The sequence below is a fragment of the Molossus molossus genome, unplaced genomic scaffold (assembly GCF_014108415.1).
Source record: "Molossus molossus isolate mMolMol1 unplaced genomic scaffold, mMolMol1.p scaffold_m16_p_1, whole genome shotgun sequence".
Lineage (NCBI taxonomy): Eukaryota > Metazoa > Chordata > Mammalia > Chiroptera > Molossidae > Molossus > Molossus molossus.
The window spans coordinates 156,962,940-156,981,397 of NW_023425344.1; the positions used below are offsets into that span (position 1 = coordinate 156,962,940).

Sequence of the window (18,458 nt, forward strand, 5' to 3'; positions counted from 1 at the left end):
AAGGTAGGACAGTGGTGGGGCCTGAACGAGGGAAGGGCTGTTTGAGTTGGGGGAGGAGGGGGGAACTGGCCTTCAGAACACACTTTCTCCCCAAATGGCACCTCTAGGGAGAGGGGAAAGCGCCCTCTCTCCTGGGAAAGCATTTCATACTAGGTCTGCCCTGAATGTTAGAAATAAGGGAGTATTTTTAGGTCCAGTTCTTGGATGGGAGGTGACTTAAGGCAGGTTTGGCTCAGGTTTCAGGCCTGAAGGGCTTGGGGAGCCTTCACACCCAGTCCCAGGTCCAGGAGCCAAGGTCCAGAGAGGAGGAAAAGGGCACAATGGGGGCGCAGGCAGTGCTGGCTGCCTGGTATGTGTTGGGAGCATAGCTGCAGGGTGACAGGGTGACTGTTCCTTCCCAGGGGGACAGGCAGGGAGGAGGAGCTGCGCTGCCTTGTCATTAGGAGAGAACTTTTCTAGCTTCAGGAAACTTTGGCACTCAGTAGGGGGCAGGATGCAGGGGGTAGGGGCAGGGCTAGGTTTCTGCAATCAGAGCCTTTCCCAATCTATTCCACGGGCCTGGCTGGGGGTCAGGGGAGGGGCAGCTCCCCTGCTTCATTGGTCCTTAGCTGGAGGTGGGGGGGTGAGGGCAGGGAGGTGGGGAGGGGTGGTAGGGGTGGTAGTGGTATCCCGAGGAATCTTACTCTGGACAGGGAGTCCAGGCTGGGGAGGGTGGGGGCTTGATGGGAGGGGTGGGGAAGAGGGCAAAGGGAAGCATCATCTCTGATTTCTTGGGTCCCTGGTGAAGGGAGGGGATACACATCTCTCCAGTTAACTTAGGCCTTACTGAACTCACAGACTCCTGAGGAGGCAACATGGGTGTAGGCTGGGAGGGAGGGCCCTGTAGGGCGGCCAGCAGCTCCCCTCCCCTCTGGCAGCTCTGAGCATGGGCAGCCCTGGTTTTGGACACAGGTCAGGGAGTAAAGGGCTGGTTCTTTGGATACAAATGTCAGTGTATTTGTTTATAGTTTCTTACCACTCACCCCAAGGTCCTGCTCCTGCATGACAGAAGCAGAGGGGTGTGTGTTGGGGGAACCCAAGCAGGGAAGGAGGGTAGAAAGGGGTGAAGGAGGGAGGAGGCAGCTGAGAGGGGATGGTCGTCCTCAGGGCTGGGCTGTTCCACCGAGTCCTTGTCCTTGGAGGCAATGAGTTGGCTGATGGGCTGCCTACTCCTCCGTGCCCTCATTTATCATCTCTGTCCCCGAGCTCTCCCCCACATTGGGGTACACAACCACACACATCTTCTGGCTCACCAGGGTTAGCAGCTCTGTGGGGAGAGGTGACACAGAAGCCAGGTCAGTGCGGGGTCCCCCACGCTCTTCTCTGCTCTCCTGTCCTGGGTTTTGCCTCAGCAGAGCCACTTACTGCCTTCAGGAAACTCCCCTCCAGGAGATATTCCTCCATCATATCCTGTGTCTCTGGGCAGCCTGTTTGCCAGCTGCCACTTGCTCATCAAGGCCCCAGTTTTCCACCATCCCCAAGCCCACTGACCACCAATTCCAGGGTCTCCACTCAGCCCAGGGCAGCCATGGCAGGGAAGCTTTCACGTTGCCTATCCCTGCAGGTCTAGAGTCTGTGTGGAATTGTCAGCTGTTTTAGAGGTACCTGCCCTTTCCTGCCCCCAGCTCCTTCCCCAGAGCTCTGTGGCCCAGCCCAGGTCTCTGGATTCTGGTGGGGCTCCCCGGTCAGACCGCTGACCACTCCATCCCAGACCCTCTAGCCACCCAGAGCCTTGAACAACTCACTGATGAAGTTATTGAAACACATGGGCTTGTGCTGCCAGTAAACACCCAGGAAATAGACAGGCACTCCTGTCAGCATGATGGCCAGGCCGATGCCACACACCACGGGCTCCGACCACAGGCTGAAGATCAGCAGAAAGGCCCAGAACAGCAAGTAGATGACGGGGAACAGCAGGCTGATCTGTGGAGCAGAGGCGGTGTTAGCTGTGTGGATGCCATGACCCCACAATCAGGGCACCCTCCCTCTCCTTCACCCTTCTCTGAGTGCAAAGGCTGGACTTCACTCCGCTCTGAGACTCCCATACCCCGAGCCTTGACAGGACAAGTGCTATGTCAACAAATACTGGTGAACTTGGGCAGGGGGACAAGAAGAGGACTGGGGAACCTAAGGCGGGAACAATCCTCCCTGCCCCTCTCCTCCCACCTGGGTGGGATCAAACAAGGCACTGCCATCCATGCCATGTGCCGGTGGCAGCCAGAGCAGCCCTTGGGGACTGGAAAGCTTGTTGGTATATTAGTGTATACCTGCGGAAGTCCTAAGGTGGAGGAGAAGTGGACAAATGAATGAGAGGCAAGAAGGAAGTGACCTGGGTCAGCCAGGCTCCCTGCCCCTCACCCACTTCTAGGCAGGGCCTTCGTCCGGGCACATGGCAAAGGGCCATCCCTCTCACCAGGACAGTCCCAATTTATTTCTCTCAAGCAATGTGAGAAGATAAATCTGCCAAGACCCAAGAAATCAGGAAACCTAGCATAGTATAAGGCAGTCAGGGGCCTTGACTTTCTTCAGAAAGAAGTCTCTCTCTCTGGGCTTCATTCCTTCTTGTTAACCAGAGGTGGGAGTTCCCACAGTCCTTGTCCAGCCTCCAGATTCAACTGCCTTTCTCCCCCTTGTCCTCTCTCAGGGATAATGCATGTGGCGGGGAGACGGGCTTCTTCTACCGCCTCTTCCCTCCAGCAGGCTTTCTGAGAGTGGTAGGGAAGTGGCAGTGGAAAACAGAGATTTGGAGAGCCCCCAATTTCTCAGTTGGAAGAACCTTCTAGAAGCATCTAGACTCTCTCTGTTTTCAAAATAGAATTATTTGCCCTGGCCGATTTGGCTCAGCGGTTAGAGCGTTGGCCCGCAGACCAAAGAGTCGCGGGTTTGATTCCGGCCAAGGGCACGTACCTCGGTTGCGGTTCGTCCCCAGCCCTGGTCGGGGTCCTGTGGGAGGCAACCAGTTGATGTGTCCCTCTCACGTCAATGCCACCCCCCCTTCACTCTATCTAAAAGATAAGTGGAAAAAATATCCTTGGGTGAGGATTAAATGAAAAATAAATAAACAAAATAGAATTACTCAAGTAATTCAGGGCTATACTCTATCCTTCTAATTTGCAGGAAAACCCACAGCACACTTGCACATTTTGTTCTGAGCAATTCTGTCATTCCATCACAAAGTTCTTTCTTTTTTTTTATCCTCACCTGAGGACATTTTTTGTTCAGATAGAGTGGGAGGGAGAGAGAGAAAGAGAGGGAGAGAGAGGAAGAGAGAGAGAGGGAAACATTGACATGAAAGGGACACATCGAGTGGCTGCCACCTGCACAACCCCAGGGACAAACCACAACCGAGGTACGCGCCCTAGTGGGAACCGAACCCAGGTCTCTCTGGACCGCAGGCCGACGCTCTAACCACTGAACCAAACCAGTCAGGGCACACAGTTATTTCTTATAACAATCAACAGGTTCCCTGAGGACCCTGCCAGGCGTAGGACCATAGTCGTTTTAAAAGGGAGGCTTGCTCATGGATGGCTGGAGTGAACCAGGAAGCTTCAAAGAAGAGGAGGTCATGGAAGCTTATGTGAAAAATGGTTAGGATTTGGATAGGCAGATGGCAGGAGGAAACTCATCCTAGGACAGAAACAGCATAAGTGAATCCAGCTTCTGGAGGGAGGAGGAGATTGGCCAGACTAGAGGGTCCAGGGAAATGTTGGAGAGATAAGGAAGGCTTGAACAATCAGCTGGAGTTTAAGACACAGTCATAGCAAACAAAGGAATGACGTGATGAAAATATCATTTAATCTAACATCTTTCCAGCTGCAATTTGCCCAACAGAGAAGGGAAAGAAATAGCTGCCCCATTCACACATTGCCCTTGCTTCCCAAAGGGTCTGTTACCATCACGGAGTCGATCTGTGGTCAGCAGCCGAGAACAAGGCGACTGAAAAATCTGTGTTGCAGGTAGAACCAGTAGAGAAAGGGGGACCCCCCCCATGGGGAGGTTTTCGCACCTTGATGGGGCGGGGGATGTCAGGCTTCTTCCAGCGAAGAACTATCTGTCCAGCTATTGTGACCCCGTAGAAGAGGTAGTTGATAAAGCCCACATAGTTGATGAGAGTGTATATGTCGCTGGTGACCAGCATCAGCAGGGTGGAGATGCACTGGGGGGAGTGGGAGAAGCATCAATCAGTGGAAGGGTATTGGAGACGAGCTATTTACAGATCAGGACTGTGCCCCCCACTTCGGGCAGATGGTGCCATTTCACAAAGGATGTCTCAAAACGGAAATTTAAAAACCTCCCCTAGAAACCCAGGCCATTGCTAACCTTCATTGCCAGGAAGTTCTTTCCGACTACAAGGGTGATAATCAAAATATTTAATCATTGTGTGGCATGGGCACTAACCGGTCAGAACAGAATTTGGCCATAAATAACTGGATTGGTCATAGTGGCACCTGGTTCCATATCCACCCTTGTCTCATTTACATTTCTTCTTTGGTTGTAGCACAAATTAATTTCATTTTATCATTTTAGGGAAGGTTGTTAACTGTAGATTAAGGCTTTATCGTGCCCTAATCCTCTTCTCCTGTCTGAGTCATCTAATTTATTTTTTTCCTTCCTTTCCTTTCTTTTTTAAATATCATAAACAGTTACAGCATTTATTAGGTGCCAGGCTCTATGCTCCGCATTCTACAAATTGTAACTTGTTTAACCCTCATAACGTCCCTGTTAAGTTTCCTTGATAGAAGCCACTTTCCAACTTTAAAATCATCTCTGGCTCTCTTGGAATGTTCTTCCCTTTTGCTAATATGCTCAGGCCAACAGAAGGTTTAGTTTTCCTGTGAGATCTGACGGTGAAAATAACTAAGAAGATTTTAATAAATTAATAAGCCAGATTCCGACTGTGCTTGCCTTGTAGTCACGATGCTGCACCAGTGGCTCAAACTGACAAACAGTTGTGGCCCCTGGGAGCACTGAGTCTTCTCCAGTCACCTTTCCCAACTAAGCAGCCAATCACGACACGATGACCTCCTTCCTGTATGTGAGCATTCTGAAATTCCCCTAATGTACAATGAATGCCCTTGACTTTGGAGAGCTCTGGTATCTTGGTCTAACTGCTTCTCTGGTGGACCAAAGTAATTTTCAATATTTTATTCAGGACCCAGAGGGGAAAAAAGAAATAACTTATACGGCTCTGTAGGGGCAAATCTTTGTTCCTTCTTTTGGCTCTCTCTAAATGATTCTACTCTGGGGTCATTTTATTTCCACTGTTTTCCTTATCCCAAGTTTCCTTTTCCTCCATTTCTGATGTTCCAGTCTTCCTTTATTTTTCTTATTTGGTGTACCCTTAACACTGAATTTGTTTCAGTGATATTTCCCGAGACTGGCAGAGCTTCCTAGGCAGGAAGATCAATGGGGAAGGGTGGTGATGTGTGGTGATGGGCTGGGAGCAGAGGGCCACAGTGGCAACCCTGTGGGCAACAGGTCAGTGGAGAGTTAAGGAAGGAGACACGTTTTGAGGTTATAAAATCTTGAGGAAGTCACTTCGTTCTGATCCAAAAGGAGAGGAGAATGAAAATGACTTGGCCTGAGAGCCTTCCGGTCTTCCAGGACTCAGGTTCTTTCCTTGCTATAGCTCTTGATATTAGTAAAGTCTACGCATACTATTTGTCAGATTATCTAGGACGGGTGAAACCTAGGAACAGAAGAAGGGTTATAGGGGAGTGCGAAGCATGAACTTCCAGCTCAGAGCAAGCATGGGAGGGAGGGTGTGTGTGGGACTGGCAGAAGGAGGGGCCCTTACTGTGAAAAGCAAGGCTGGGATGGGGGTGCAGCGCTTCACATGGATCATGGCCAACACGCTGGGAAGATGGCCCTCCCTGGCTCCAGCAAAGAATAGCCTGGCAGAGAGAAAAGCAGGTAAGCCTGGCATGGCCCATGGACTACCGAACGAAGCTCCCACCCCTGCCCAGGCTGCTTTATCCATGCCCCCCTTCTGCCCACACAGGAGCATCACCCCCACCAAACAGGTTACCCCCTTCTCATGCACACCTTCCAGCCCACTAGTCACAGGACCCACAATCACAAATGCAGATGCAGGCAAACCAGAAGCAGCCAGTGGGTAAGTGGATGGATCCTGGGTGCATGGAGACCCTGAATGAGGCCTGGGTGGCTTGGGGTCACCGATGGTAATGCTGTCACTCTGTGGGTGTCTCTGAACGCCTGGAGTGCTGCTGTGGGAACAGCCTCCCTCCTTTGCCTAAGGCCTTAATCCCATAAAAAAATGTGTCTTCTGCATCCTCAAAAAAGACATGGGGATTGAACTGCACACAGAAAGCTTTAAAAGCATTCATTCCTACTCAGAAGGAGTTGTCTCTGGGGGTGGGGAATGCATGGTGGACCAGAGGAGACCTGTGGGCCCTTGTGGGATATGAGAAAATGTCCTGAATCTTGCTGTGGGTGATGGTTACAAGTCTGCCTGCAAACGCTGAATCACATCAATCTGAACACTTACGGTCTGTGTGTTTTATTGTATGTAAATTGTACCTAAAAATGTGTATCTTTAAGTGACTTATTTTATTCCTGAAAAGCCATCCTAAGGAAATGTCCTCAATGCCTAAAATTAGGAGATTGGTAACATAAATTATGGTACATCCATAAGATGGAATATTATACAGTCATAATAATGTTCTAGAAACAAAACTGATCAGCCCTGGCTGGTTTGGCTCAGCGGTAGAGCGTCGGCCCGTGGACCAATGAGTTGCGTGTTCGATTCTGGCTAAGGGCACGCACCTTGCTTGCGGTTCGTCCCGGCCCCGGTCGGGGTCGTGTGGGAGGCAACCAATCAATATATCCTTCTCACGTCGATGTTTCACTCTCTCTCCCTTTCTCTCCCTCCCACTCTGTCCGAAGATGAATAGAAAAATATCCTCAGGTGAGGATTAAAAAAAAATAGATCACATGAGAACATGCTCACTATATAATGGTAAATAAAAAAAGCAAGAGAGAAAACTGATGACTCCGGTATAATTCCTACTAATTGAGAAATTATTTATGGGGCATGTAAACACATATATTAAATACCAACTAATTATTTCTAGGTAGTGGGATTATGAGTAATTTAAATTTTCTTCCTTAGATATTATAGAAATAATTTTAAAATTCTAAAGTAGACAAAAATTTGCAATCAGAATAAAAATTATTTTTTAACTTTTAAAACAATTAAACTTTTTATTTTGAGATAATTATAGATTTGCATGCAGTTGTAAGAAATAATATAGAGCGATACTATATATCCTTTACCCAGTTTCTCCCATTGGCAACATATTGTAAAACTACAGTACAATATTAAGACCAGGATATTGATGTTAAAGCGTTATTCTTAAAAAGAGAAATTTTAAAATAAAAACCAGGCCCTCTTCCTCTTTCCTCTCTGGAGAGAAAAGAGAACACTATAAGCTTTTAGGAGTCATTTACATGTTAGTGTGAATTATACCACTTTTTCTTTTTTCTAGGATTTTGCAGGGAATGGAGCACCTAAAGGGTGAGAGGAAAGGGATGGTATGATGGAGACAGAAATGCACAGAGCCAGCACACTGGGTGTTCTGAAGAGAGCTGCCATTTACCTTGTAATTTGTGTAAAAGGGAGAGTGCAGCTAAAAGCAGTAGCTTATCAGAACTGTGGGAGTCAATTATGGTCCCAAGTACCCAAACGCATCACCATCAGTTGCCATCATTGAACACCTTAGCCAGCATCACTAGTTTCATGCAGCCTCAGGGCGCTGGCCTCTACAGTGCAGCCTCATGCACCCAGCTGAGCCCCAGGTGTCTGCGGGCCTCGTCATGCACATAGCCAGGCTCCCCCAGTCACGTCCCTCCTCCACAGGCAGCCAGGACCAAGTGGAGTTGTCCAGGTCCAACAGCATTTGCAAGTGTCAAGTTCACAAGAGGCAATCCTTGCCCAGCTAGCTGACAACGGAGGGGACAATGACAATAAGGATGACACACACCCACACACACTCCTACTCCTCAGGAAGGATCATCTTCTCCATACCCCAAAACACAAAAGAGTAAGAGAAAGAGAGGAGGGAAGGAGAAAGAAGAAAGAAAGGAAGGAACTGGAAGATGATAGAGGAGGCCTGGTGGGCGAACCGCGCCTCTGACTCAGAGGCTGAGGACACCAGGCCACATCTCCTGCATGCACACACCGCTGTACCACATGCACGCAGACCACTGCTTGGCCTGCCTGAGGGACAAACCCCACTCTAAAGTGACTGTAGCCAGTCACTCTCCTCCAATAGATCCCAGAGAGCCTCATGGGTCATTGCTCTTCCACCGCTCGCCCTCGGCTGGGGCCTCCAGGTGGCCACTGCTCCTGTGTAATACGCACACGAGGTTGCTGTGGATGTGTCATAGGGTTCTGGGGAACAAGGGACACCCACACTCCCTCTTTCCTGCCTGGGCCCTGAAAACATGGCACTACTTTGTCATTTCACAGGAATTCCTTTCTGATGTGATTGGTGGCTTTAGAAGTAACTGAACTCAGGGACGTATTCCTTTTGCTGTATCTTTTGAGTAGGATTGTGCCCTGGGCACAGGGGGGCTTTCTAAGAACTCTGGGAAGACCCCCTTGAGCTACACCAATGGATATCATCCAGCATCTGCTGTTCTCACAGCCCATTCTGGAGACAGCAAGAAGGGATATCAAGGGGATAGATCCCTGGATATATGGAGGCAGGAGATGGGGACTCCTGGGCCCATTTGAGCTTCTGGCTTCCCTGAGAGGGGTGAGGGATGCGGCTTAGACAAATGCTTTCCTTTCACTCTTCCCCAGCCCTCTCACTTCACACGTGTGAGTCTACCTGGGTCTCAGCGGTGGTGGCCACGAGAAGACCTCCCACGTCTGTCTGCGGAGCAGAGAGAAGCCTGCATCCGCAGGGTGCTGAGAGGTGATCCTGTCCCGCCTACAGTCTGGTCCCAGAACTTTCCTGGGAGGTCAGCCCAGAGCCCCCAGGCACAGGTCCCTCCTGATCTCTTTCAGAGTGGGGCTGCTTTCTAGCCAGCATGGTCTGTTTCCAGGAGAGTGGAAAAGGGGCTTGGGAGCTGCAGCCAAGACAGTCCTGCCACCAACCACAGTCCCTGACGTGGGACTGTGTTAGGCAGCCTGGCCTCCTGCTCCTATTGAAATGAGGTGGAATGGGGCTTCTCACCACTACGTGTGAAAGCACACACATCACAGGTAACCACGTGAGCAGCATACACCTCTCCGTGTCTACACTGATACACGCATGCCCTCACGTAAGCAATCACCCCTTGCAAGGCCCAGCTGTCCACACAGACTCTGCTGACGAAGACAAACCCCCCCCACACACACACACACAGAGCAATATGCACAGCAGAGTGGCCCCTTGCCCGGAAAGACCTGGACAACACTCACCGGGAGGAGGTGAAAAGGGACCCATTGACTCCTCCAAATGTGGACAGGGCAACGGAAATGGGCATGATCCAGGCCATGACCCCTAGGAGCTTCTCCCCAAAAGTCTATGAGAGAAAACAAGGGGTGAGTGGAAAAGGAGAGGTTACAGCACTGTACCTGTGTGCTGCGGCTAGGAATGCTCCCTCCCAGCCCCACCCTTGCGGAGCCTCTGGCTAAGCTCCTGAAAGGAGGGATGGTGTCCGCTCCCTGGCGCCCATCCCACACCCCCACTTCCCACAGTGACCACTACACAGCAGGGAGTCAACAGTGTTCTGGGCTAGCTACCTGAAGGAGCCAGTGTATGGTAATAATACTAATACTATTAATAATGAACTAGCATTTATTATCCTTGATTTATGGATGAAGGAATTGAGGCACAAAGTAATTCAATAGATTGCCTAAAATCGCACACCCAGGAAGTGGTGGGGCCTGGACTGAAAACCAGCCATGTGAGTCCAGGCCTCACTACATTGTACGCTAGTGAGCCAGGCAGGTTGGGGCTCTAATCTCAGCCCAACATTTAGGAGCTGTAAGGCCTTGAGCAAAGTTCTTAATATTTGAGCCTCAGTTTTCTCTTCTGTAAAATAGAGATGAATCCTAATTTGTAGGGTAAGACTTTCTAAATTCATAAACAAATGATATTGGGAGAAAGATAAGAAGATGCTATTATGTAGGCTGAGAAAGAAACAGTGGTGAAGCTATAGACTAGTCCTTATGTATTGAAGGAATATAAAATGTTGGGGGATCCATCTTTCCATATTCTCTGAGCCAAGTACACACGTGACTTATAGCATATCATAGAGAAGGGGTTGTTTAGAATATTTAGTCATGGAACAGGCTGCTATGGGACACTGGACCTCTTTCTTTAGTTTTCAATAAGACAAGTGATGACACTGTTTGCCAGGGTGAGGCCATGGCCCAGGTGAAGCCAGGTGAGGGAGCAACATGGCTCCCAGGGCTTACCTGGATATCAAGAACCCCAGTGCCTTGGACCTTCATTATCTCTTTCCCCAAAGAGCACAACACACTCCTACTTCCTAGTCATTTACTGGCACACACTTTCCCCTGATGAGTGAAGGAGTCAGAGTGCATGCTTTTCTGAGGTAGAAAGGGAGGCAGAGAGAAATGGCATGTCTTGTGCAAGACTGCATCTTTCTGGGGAGAAGCCTGTCTCCTTTATACAATCATCACATTTACAGTTTAAAGTGCCTTAGGTCAGGAGTTGGAAAACTTTATCTGAAAAGGGTCAGACAGTAAGTAATTTGGCTTTGCAGGCCAGAGAGTCCCTGTGGCAACTACTCAGCTCGGCTATTGTGGCTCTTCTAGGTACAGCATGGCCATCAGCTGGCTCCTGGGCACTTGAAGATGTGATTTCTGCTCTAAAGACTTGAGGTGACTTTCATTTCCACAAATCCATGGATCAGGGGAAAGTAAGGGTAGCTCAGCAGGCAAGTCTATGTCAACCTTCCATGTTTGAGGGACTGTGAGTTTGATTTCTTACCACAGCGACTGCGTTTGATGCCAGCAGCTCCTGGGGGGACATTGCAGTAACATAAGCGACATTGGCAAAGACATACACAAATGTGACCAGTGGGATGGAGATGAAGATGGCTCTGGGAAGGTTCCTGTAGAGGGAGAGGAGGTGAGAGGGCGAAGGTCTGGCACCTGGGACCACCTGCCTCATCGGGGGGCCGGGGAGTGCATTCTATATTTCTGCATGAAGCTGACCTTCTGCAATGTTTTCTCCCCCTGGAGGGGTGCGGGTAGGATTTGTGTCAATATGGGCAGGATAATTTAAAGGAAATGAAACAGCTTAGGTTGGAAATATATTCTTCGCCTATTGATCTCTTCTTTATTTTTATTTTTTTATTTTTTTGGCGTAGTCGGCAGGATACGATATTGATCTCTTCTTAACCAGAATCTCCACAATGCACCCTTTCCACTGCCTCAAGACACAAAGACACATCTGTCCCCTAAACAGGTAAGATGTCTGGAAACCACTCAGGGCACATTTCATTCTCTAAGGCAGTAGTGTTATCTCAGCACCGTTTTCAGCCTTTAACCTAATCTGGTACAGTCACCAGCTCATTTTCTTCTCCTAGCAGAGTGAATGGCAAGTGATCTAAGTTCCTGGGAAATGAACTATTTCCAGGCCATGGTCAGAACTGGGTCTGGGAGGAAGAGAAGTGGGCAAACAGAAAGTGGCTCCCTCTTTCCAGTAGCAGGTGCCTTGGCCTTTCCGGGGAGAGAGGAAGAATTAGGCTATTTCAACTCACTTGTAGGGATCAACAAGTTCCTCAGTCACGTAATTAAGGAAGTTCCAGCCTCCATAGGCAAAGGAGCCCTGAAGGAAAGCCAGTGCAATGAGGCCGATGTTGGGTTCCTGGAAATTCTCAAATGCATTCTTTGGCTCCAGCCAGAAGTATTCTCCTGTGGACACAAGGGACAGGAGGCTGCTCAGGGAAACCAGTCAGAGGCCCAGCAGCCCCCCTGGCCTCCCTGGCCTGGTCTCCACTACTCCCTGTGGTGATGATCCAGCTCTTTGTCTTGTCTCCAGTAACCCCATGAATTGGAGAAGTGGGACCAACAGGAGCATGGAAATACATCTCCAGGACTTCCCCGAACCTGTTAACCATTAGTCCGATGGGGGCTCAGATTCAAAGCACAGTTCTGAATGTTCTTTTTTTTTTTTCACAAGGCAAAGGTACTTGGAAGGAAAGGCCAGAGGAAGGTCACTGGGAGGGCAGGGTCACTTGGGGGACTAGAAGGGTAAAGCAGAGCTGGGATTTGGAGAGGCAGGATTAGAACCCTTTACAGCCTCCTGACCACTTTCTCTGATATTTAAGTTTGTATTTTTCATGAAAAAGGCATCTAGGACAACAAACATTCAAACATAAGCTTCCATATGCTATATTAGTCAAGCCTGTTTTGCTTTTTTGTCACTCTCCAACTGTCTCTAAGGTGTGTGTTTGGTCTCCCTTTTCATGGTATAGATTCTTTGAGAACGAGGTCCTTCAGCAAAGAGCTTTTTTTTTTTTGGTTAATCCTCACCTAAGGATATTTCCCCATTGATTTTTAGATAGAATGGAAGGGAGGAAGGGAGAGGGAGAGGGAGAAACAGAGAGAGAGAGGGAGAGAGAGAAACATCAATGTGAGAGAGGCACATCAAATATCAATTGTTTGCCTCCCACATGACCCTGCCAGGAGCCGGGAATCAAACCTACAACCCAGGTACATGCCCTTGACTGGGGATTGAACCCGCAACCGTTTGGTCTGAGGGTCAATACTCTAACTGTTGAGCCAAACCAGTCAGGGCCAGCAAAGAGTTTTTAAATTTCCTTTCCAGCCCTTAGCACAGTATCCTGCACACAGAGGTAACCTCAAGAAAGGTTGCTGACTGAGGTTGTAATGAGACACAGAGTAACTGCCTACTTTACTTATCCACCTGTAACCCAGCACTGGAATGGTAAATATGGAGAGTCGAGTGACCAAGAGAAAGCACTGGGGCAAGATTAAGAGGGACTTTATTTTTGAAAATATAGCACAGTGATTTCCTTCAGTCTAAATTCCTGAAAACAATATAACCTGCTAAAGAACTTAATCCCACTGATTAATATAATCATGGACATTTTGTATAGCAGAACCTTAATTATATTTCCTGGAATAAAAATCCAGGCACCCCACACTACCTTGGGGCTTGTGGGCAGGTGGGAGGTCTCCTGCTTGTCATCTGACTTTCTCCAGGAGGCAGTGACACTGGGCAGAGCTGCATGGTGCTACGGGTCCCATGGAAACCAAATACAGACTCAGGCTTGGAAAGGACCAAATCCAGTGGGGAATGTTGGCAGGGGCCCCAGGAATGTAGAGCTCTCTCTTGTAGAGATTATGAGTAATTTAAAAACATATAAAATCTCTTCCTCCATCCCCCATTTTAAGATATGGACAAGATACAATATAAGATGCAGGGAGCTTCCCGGGGATTGTGGCAAGGGGGCGATAGGAGTTCAGAGATCTAGAGTCTTCAGAATCATGAGGTCAGCATGGGAAGACTGAATCTGCTAACAGGCAGGGCACGCTCTACTTCCTGTGGAAAACGGTTTCTCTTCCCCTTTGTCAAGCAAGTGAGGAAGAGAAGTAATTTAAGGCCAGAATTGGGAAATCTCAGGGTGCTCACACCCAAAGTCAGTATGAGGAGGGGTATGTACACGCAACGGGTGAAAGGTTGGGCAGGGCCCCATGGTTTCAATGATACTCACCTTTGCAGATCTGTACGACCCCCATGATGATGATCAGGGCCAGTGCCAGGAGCTTCCCAGCTGTGAAAATGTCTTGAACCCGGGTGGCCCACCGCACACTGGAGCAGTTGACCCATGTGAGGAGCACTGAAATGAAAGACCCCCAAACATACCCTCAGGGGCCATGATGAGGCTGCAGGATGCCCTCTGCACAGAAGCAGAAATGCTCCCTGCTCCTGATAGTGGAATTGTAGCAGATGAGCCGAATCTCCTGCAAGCTCAGCCCCAATGTCCAGACACTTTGGCTAGGTTAATGGGTTATGATTGGAAATTATGTGCCATAAATTGGAGCTTGGTCAGAATGTGCCCTTCCCAGGGCTGGAAGCCAGAAGTAGGCATGGAAGTGTGGGCACTAGCTTAGGGGGGGGGGGAAGCAGCAGCTGATCAGGGCACCAGTGTGGGCTTTGTTTTCAAGTCATTGTATATTCAAGGGGCACTCTGAGCACCTGGTGGGATCCTCAGTGCCATCTTCCTGAGCCTGGTTTTGGAGCAACAGACATTTAGAGGAATCTTTTGTTACTTAGGTTTACTGAGTATAATACATATAGAATACAATTCATTTTTCTAAGTGCACAATTTGATGAGATTTGACAAATGTATTCAGCTGTTTGATCATTACCACATTTTCTGTAGAGAACATGTCCAAAAAGTTCTCTCGTATGTTGTGTTTTTCTGACATCATTCCCTTACTCCTACTGGCAACCACTAATTTGATTTCTGTCCTATAGTTTGCTTTTTCCAGAATGTCACACAAATGGAAGCATACAATGTGTAGCCTTTTGTGTCTGGCTCCTTTCACTTAACATCATGCTTTTGAGATAATTCATGTTGCTATATATATTAGTAGTTTATTTTTTATTGTCAAGTAATATTCTGTTATATGAATGTATCAGTTTGATTTTCCATTTGGCAGCTGATGGACATTTGAGTTGCTCCCAGTTTGGGGCTATTATGAATAAAACTGCTATAAACACTTGCACAGAAATCTTTAAGTAGATTGCAGAGGCCTTTGAATCGGGTTTTCATTACTCTCGAGTAAATATCCAGGAGTGGGATTCTGGGCTATATGGTAAATGTATATTAAACTTTGTAAGGCACTGCCAAACTGTTTTCTAAAGTGGCTGCATCATTTTGCATTTCTACCAGCAATGTATGCAAGATTCTGTTGCTTTATATCTTTGCCAGCAGTTGCTACTGTTGGCTTTAAAAGTCTGGCTATTCTAATAGGTGTTAAGTGGTATTTCGTTGTAGTTTTGATTTGCATTTCCCTAGTGACTAATAATGTTGAACATGTTTTCCTGTATTTATTTCCATCATCCCCATATCTTGTTGGGTGGTATGGGGGACTTTTAATCTGCCTCTTTTCTTAGGAGTCATAGGCTCTCACAGAGATCCCAACAATGTGGAACCTCCAGGGCTGGAGGAGAGCTCAGAGGCTGAGCGCCAGGATGGAGGGACACTCTGTTAGACGACCATGATAACCACTACACTACGGAAACAGCCCCTAAGGGAACTCTGTTTTACTGTCACAGTCCCTAAGTAACCCATGGGAGCCCTCATACAGGAGTGGGAGTCTCAACCTCCTGGTGGTTATGAAGTGCTTGAGAATAAAGGAAAAGACATTAAATCCTCTCACTTCTTCTTCCCCTGAAATAGTGACCAGGACGCCCCCTAGTTCTCCAAGGGCACAAGTCTCTTTCCTCAAGCTGCTAACCAGGCCTCTGATTTCACTTAAACAGCTGATCAAGTTCTATCAATAGCTTATCCTGAAACTGCATTTACTTTCCAAATATTTTTCAACCTTACTTGATTCTGAGAACACTTTGGCAAAGTAAGGACCCACTGTTATTCTTCTTCTTTAACCTTCCCCTCTGAGCCATCTCTAGCTGGCAAATTCCTCATCTTTCAAGATCCAGCTCAAATGTCACCTGTTCTGTGAGTCATTATTATTTTACTTATTCCTGACAATGTGCCCACCAGGTAAGATTTATCAGCTGCATTTTACAGACAGAGAACAAAGTCTGTCCCTCCTTTCTCCTCCCAGACCATTCTATTTATATCTAATTTTGGCACGTATTTCTTTGTATCATAACGATCTGTTTCCTTCTCTCTCCTGTGATTTTTTTCTTTTTCTTTTTTTCTGGTATGTGCCCCTAGTGGGAACCGAACCTGGGACTCTCGGTCTGCAGGCCGACGCTCCAACTGCTGAGCCAAACCCGCCAGGGCGATTTTTTTCATTTTTAATACCAGGGCATATCACTGGTGCCCGCAAATAGTAGCTGCTCAGCAAATATCTGATACTTGAATAAAGAAAATGCCCCAATTCATTACCCTTCCAATCTCATCACAGTCTATACATTTCACAAAGCACACTAATCCCCCCATTCTCCAGGAAACTTATCAAAAGGAGATGCAACCCTCAGTTGGTTTCACAGAGCCAAAAGATCAAGAGGAAACTTGACTTCCAGAGTAGAAGCTCTTGACTACTTGTGGAGGGGCTGTTATCCAAGATGGTGTCATATAAGGAGAACCAACACATGTTGTTGGAGAAAGGATTTTAAGCACCTGAACAGGGAGAACATGTTGTAAATACTCGACTGTTCCAGATAAACTGAGATGTCCTGATAAATACACATTTGGTTTATCTTACTCAATTTAATAAGGGTTTCAGGATTACATGCCTGGCAACAATCCAACCCAAATCACTCTCAGCAACTGGGCTTCTCCCTAGGGCTCCGAGGCATGCTAGGGACAAGTCTGGGCCCCTGGGTTCCAGGGGTTCTGCAGACACAAGCAATAATGACTAAAAGATAAAGGAACCTGACTTAGGAAAGAAAGGAAGATTAGAACACAAAACCCATGCGGCTCAGGGATCGGTAAGGATTCTAGAACAAAGGGCAGAGAATGAAATTACCCTCCACCAAGGGGAAGAGAGAGACAGTAGGGATGTATCAGGAAAGTGTGTGGAGGAAAATAAGGACAGAGCAGGATAACTAAGTAGGAGAGGGAATGTGGCTACTTCCCTGTGTGATGGGACAGAAAACACAAAGTCATCTCCTTGTTAAGGCAGCCAGAAAGACTCCTTCAAAAGGTCAGCTCCACAGTATCCTGGGGGATCAGAGGTGTTTGAAGGAAGGGACATTTGTCAAATGAACTTGAGGTGTGTGTCTTCTGTCCTGCCTGAGCTCATCTCCACAACTTCACAAGAGCCTAATCCTTGACTAATATTTCATCTCCCCCCTTTACAGGGACCTTTCAGAAATAAAAAGAGAATTCCTGAGAACGAGGCAGGAGACAGGCTGCCTGTGACACTGATCTCCTTGGAATCATGGCTGCAGGCCTTGTGTGACCTTGCACCCACAGTTAGGCCGTCACAGCATGTGACTGAAGGAAAAGAGGGTACTTTCAGTCTCCTAGTACCACAGGACAGTTTCCCTCACAGCAGGCTGAAACCTGAGCCTCCATCCAGAGAGGAAAGGTCAGTGAGCGAAGGCAATACTTGCCAAGCCTCTGCCCTGCTCAGGCGTCCTGCCTCTGCCCATCTGCTATCCAGCACCCCTTTCTGTTGCTGATGGCTATGTTCCCTCTCTTCACAGCCAGACCGTGAATTCTGTATGCTTGAGATACAGTGACCTCAGGGAAGCCACATGTAGATGGGGACCAGTGGCCACTGCAGCTTGCAATGTGAGGGTTTTCATCCATCCATGCAGCTGTCATCTACAAAGGGCCTACACCTGCTACGCACTCTAGTAAGTGGGGGAGTCATAAAGAAGACTCAACTCCTTGCCCCTAGGAAGTTGACACTGTAAGAGGGGAGATGGGTGAGCTAAAACATGATCACACAATGATGTAGTAATGGTAGAGTTTTCCTGGAAGACAGCGGGTGTCCATGAGGAGTCCCTAACTCGGCCCAGGGGAACCAGAGATGCTTCCTAAAGGAAGGGGAGATCCTAGCAATGGGGAGATCCTAGCAATAGGGAGAATTTTATCATTTTGGCCCAGCTGGACAAAATAATAAAAAGGCATAAAACTCTGGTTCTTATCCATTGTAATCTGGCTGTGGGGGTGGTTGCTGCTTCTCTAAAGGCCCTCTTTGGAAGCCCAGGCTTATCTGTATTTCTTAGGCCTTTTCTTCTTTGTTTCCTAGCTTAAAAAAAAAAAAAAAAAAGGTGAAAAGACTGTCAAGAAGATGCTGAAGTCAGGGGTTGGTTACTTAACTTAATCTGCCCAGTTTGAAAAGCGTAATGTCAAGGTGACAGGGGGGATACAAAAAATGAGGCAGGCCGGAGTAGTCTCATGCCCTGCCCAGAGCCAGGGCCTTTCAACTGCCAAGTAGGAGAGGTGGGCTCAGTGTTTCCTGCCTGTGGGAAAGCTGCAGGATTGGCAGAGAAACGCAGAGTTCTTCTCAGATGGATGACAATGCAGATCCTGGAATGTGTCCACAGTGGAGGGGGTGGGCAAGCTCCTGCTTCCTGCAGAGAAGGCGTTCCTGGCCCCCTCTCGGCTCTGATCCTCAGACTCTGATGTCTGGGGAGTCACAGAAGCCTCTTCTTTACTTCTTCCCTTTGACAATAACAGCAGGACTCATGGGGAGAGGCCAAAAATGTCAACACCTTAATCTTGTTAATATGTTACCTTACATAATGTAAAAAATT

At 48.0% G+C, this 18,458-nt stretch overlaps 1 protein-coding gene across 2 annotated transcripts in view; it reads right to left on the reverse strand.

The window, feature by feature from the left end:
* Positions 1-1,132: 1,132 nt before the first annotated feature.
* SLC7A8 (solute carrier family 7 member 8) overlaps positions 1,133-18,458 on the reverse strand; it is a 51,442-nt gene continuing 34,116 nt past the window's right edge. For both annotated transcript variants that reach the window (XM_036263848.1, XM_036263856.1), the window contains 8 exons: positions 13,765-13,890; positions 11,785-11,938; positions 11,010-11,133; positions 9,470-9,573; positions 5,837-5,933; positions 4,046-4,195; positions 1,785-1,962; positions 1,133-1,306 (listed from right to left, as the gene is read on the reverse strand). In XM_036263848.1, coding sequence (XP_036119741.1) covers positions 1,206-1,306; positions 1,785-1,962; positions 4,046-4,195; positions 5,837-5,933; positions 9,470-9,573; positions 11,010-11,133; positions 11,785-11,938; positions 13,765-13,890 — 1,034 coding nt within the window. In that variant the 3' untranslated portion in view covers positions 1,133-1,205. The remainder of the gene's footprint in view (positions 1,307-1,784; positions 1,963-4,045; positions 4,196-5,836; positions 5,934-9,469; positions 9,574-11,009; positions 11,134-11,784; positions 11,939-13,764; positions 13,891-18,458) is intronic.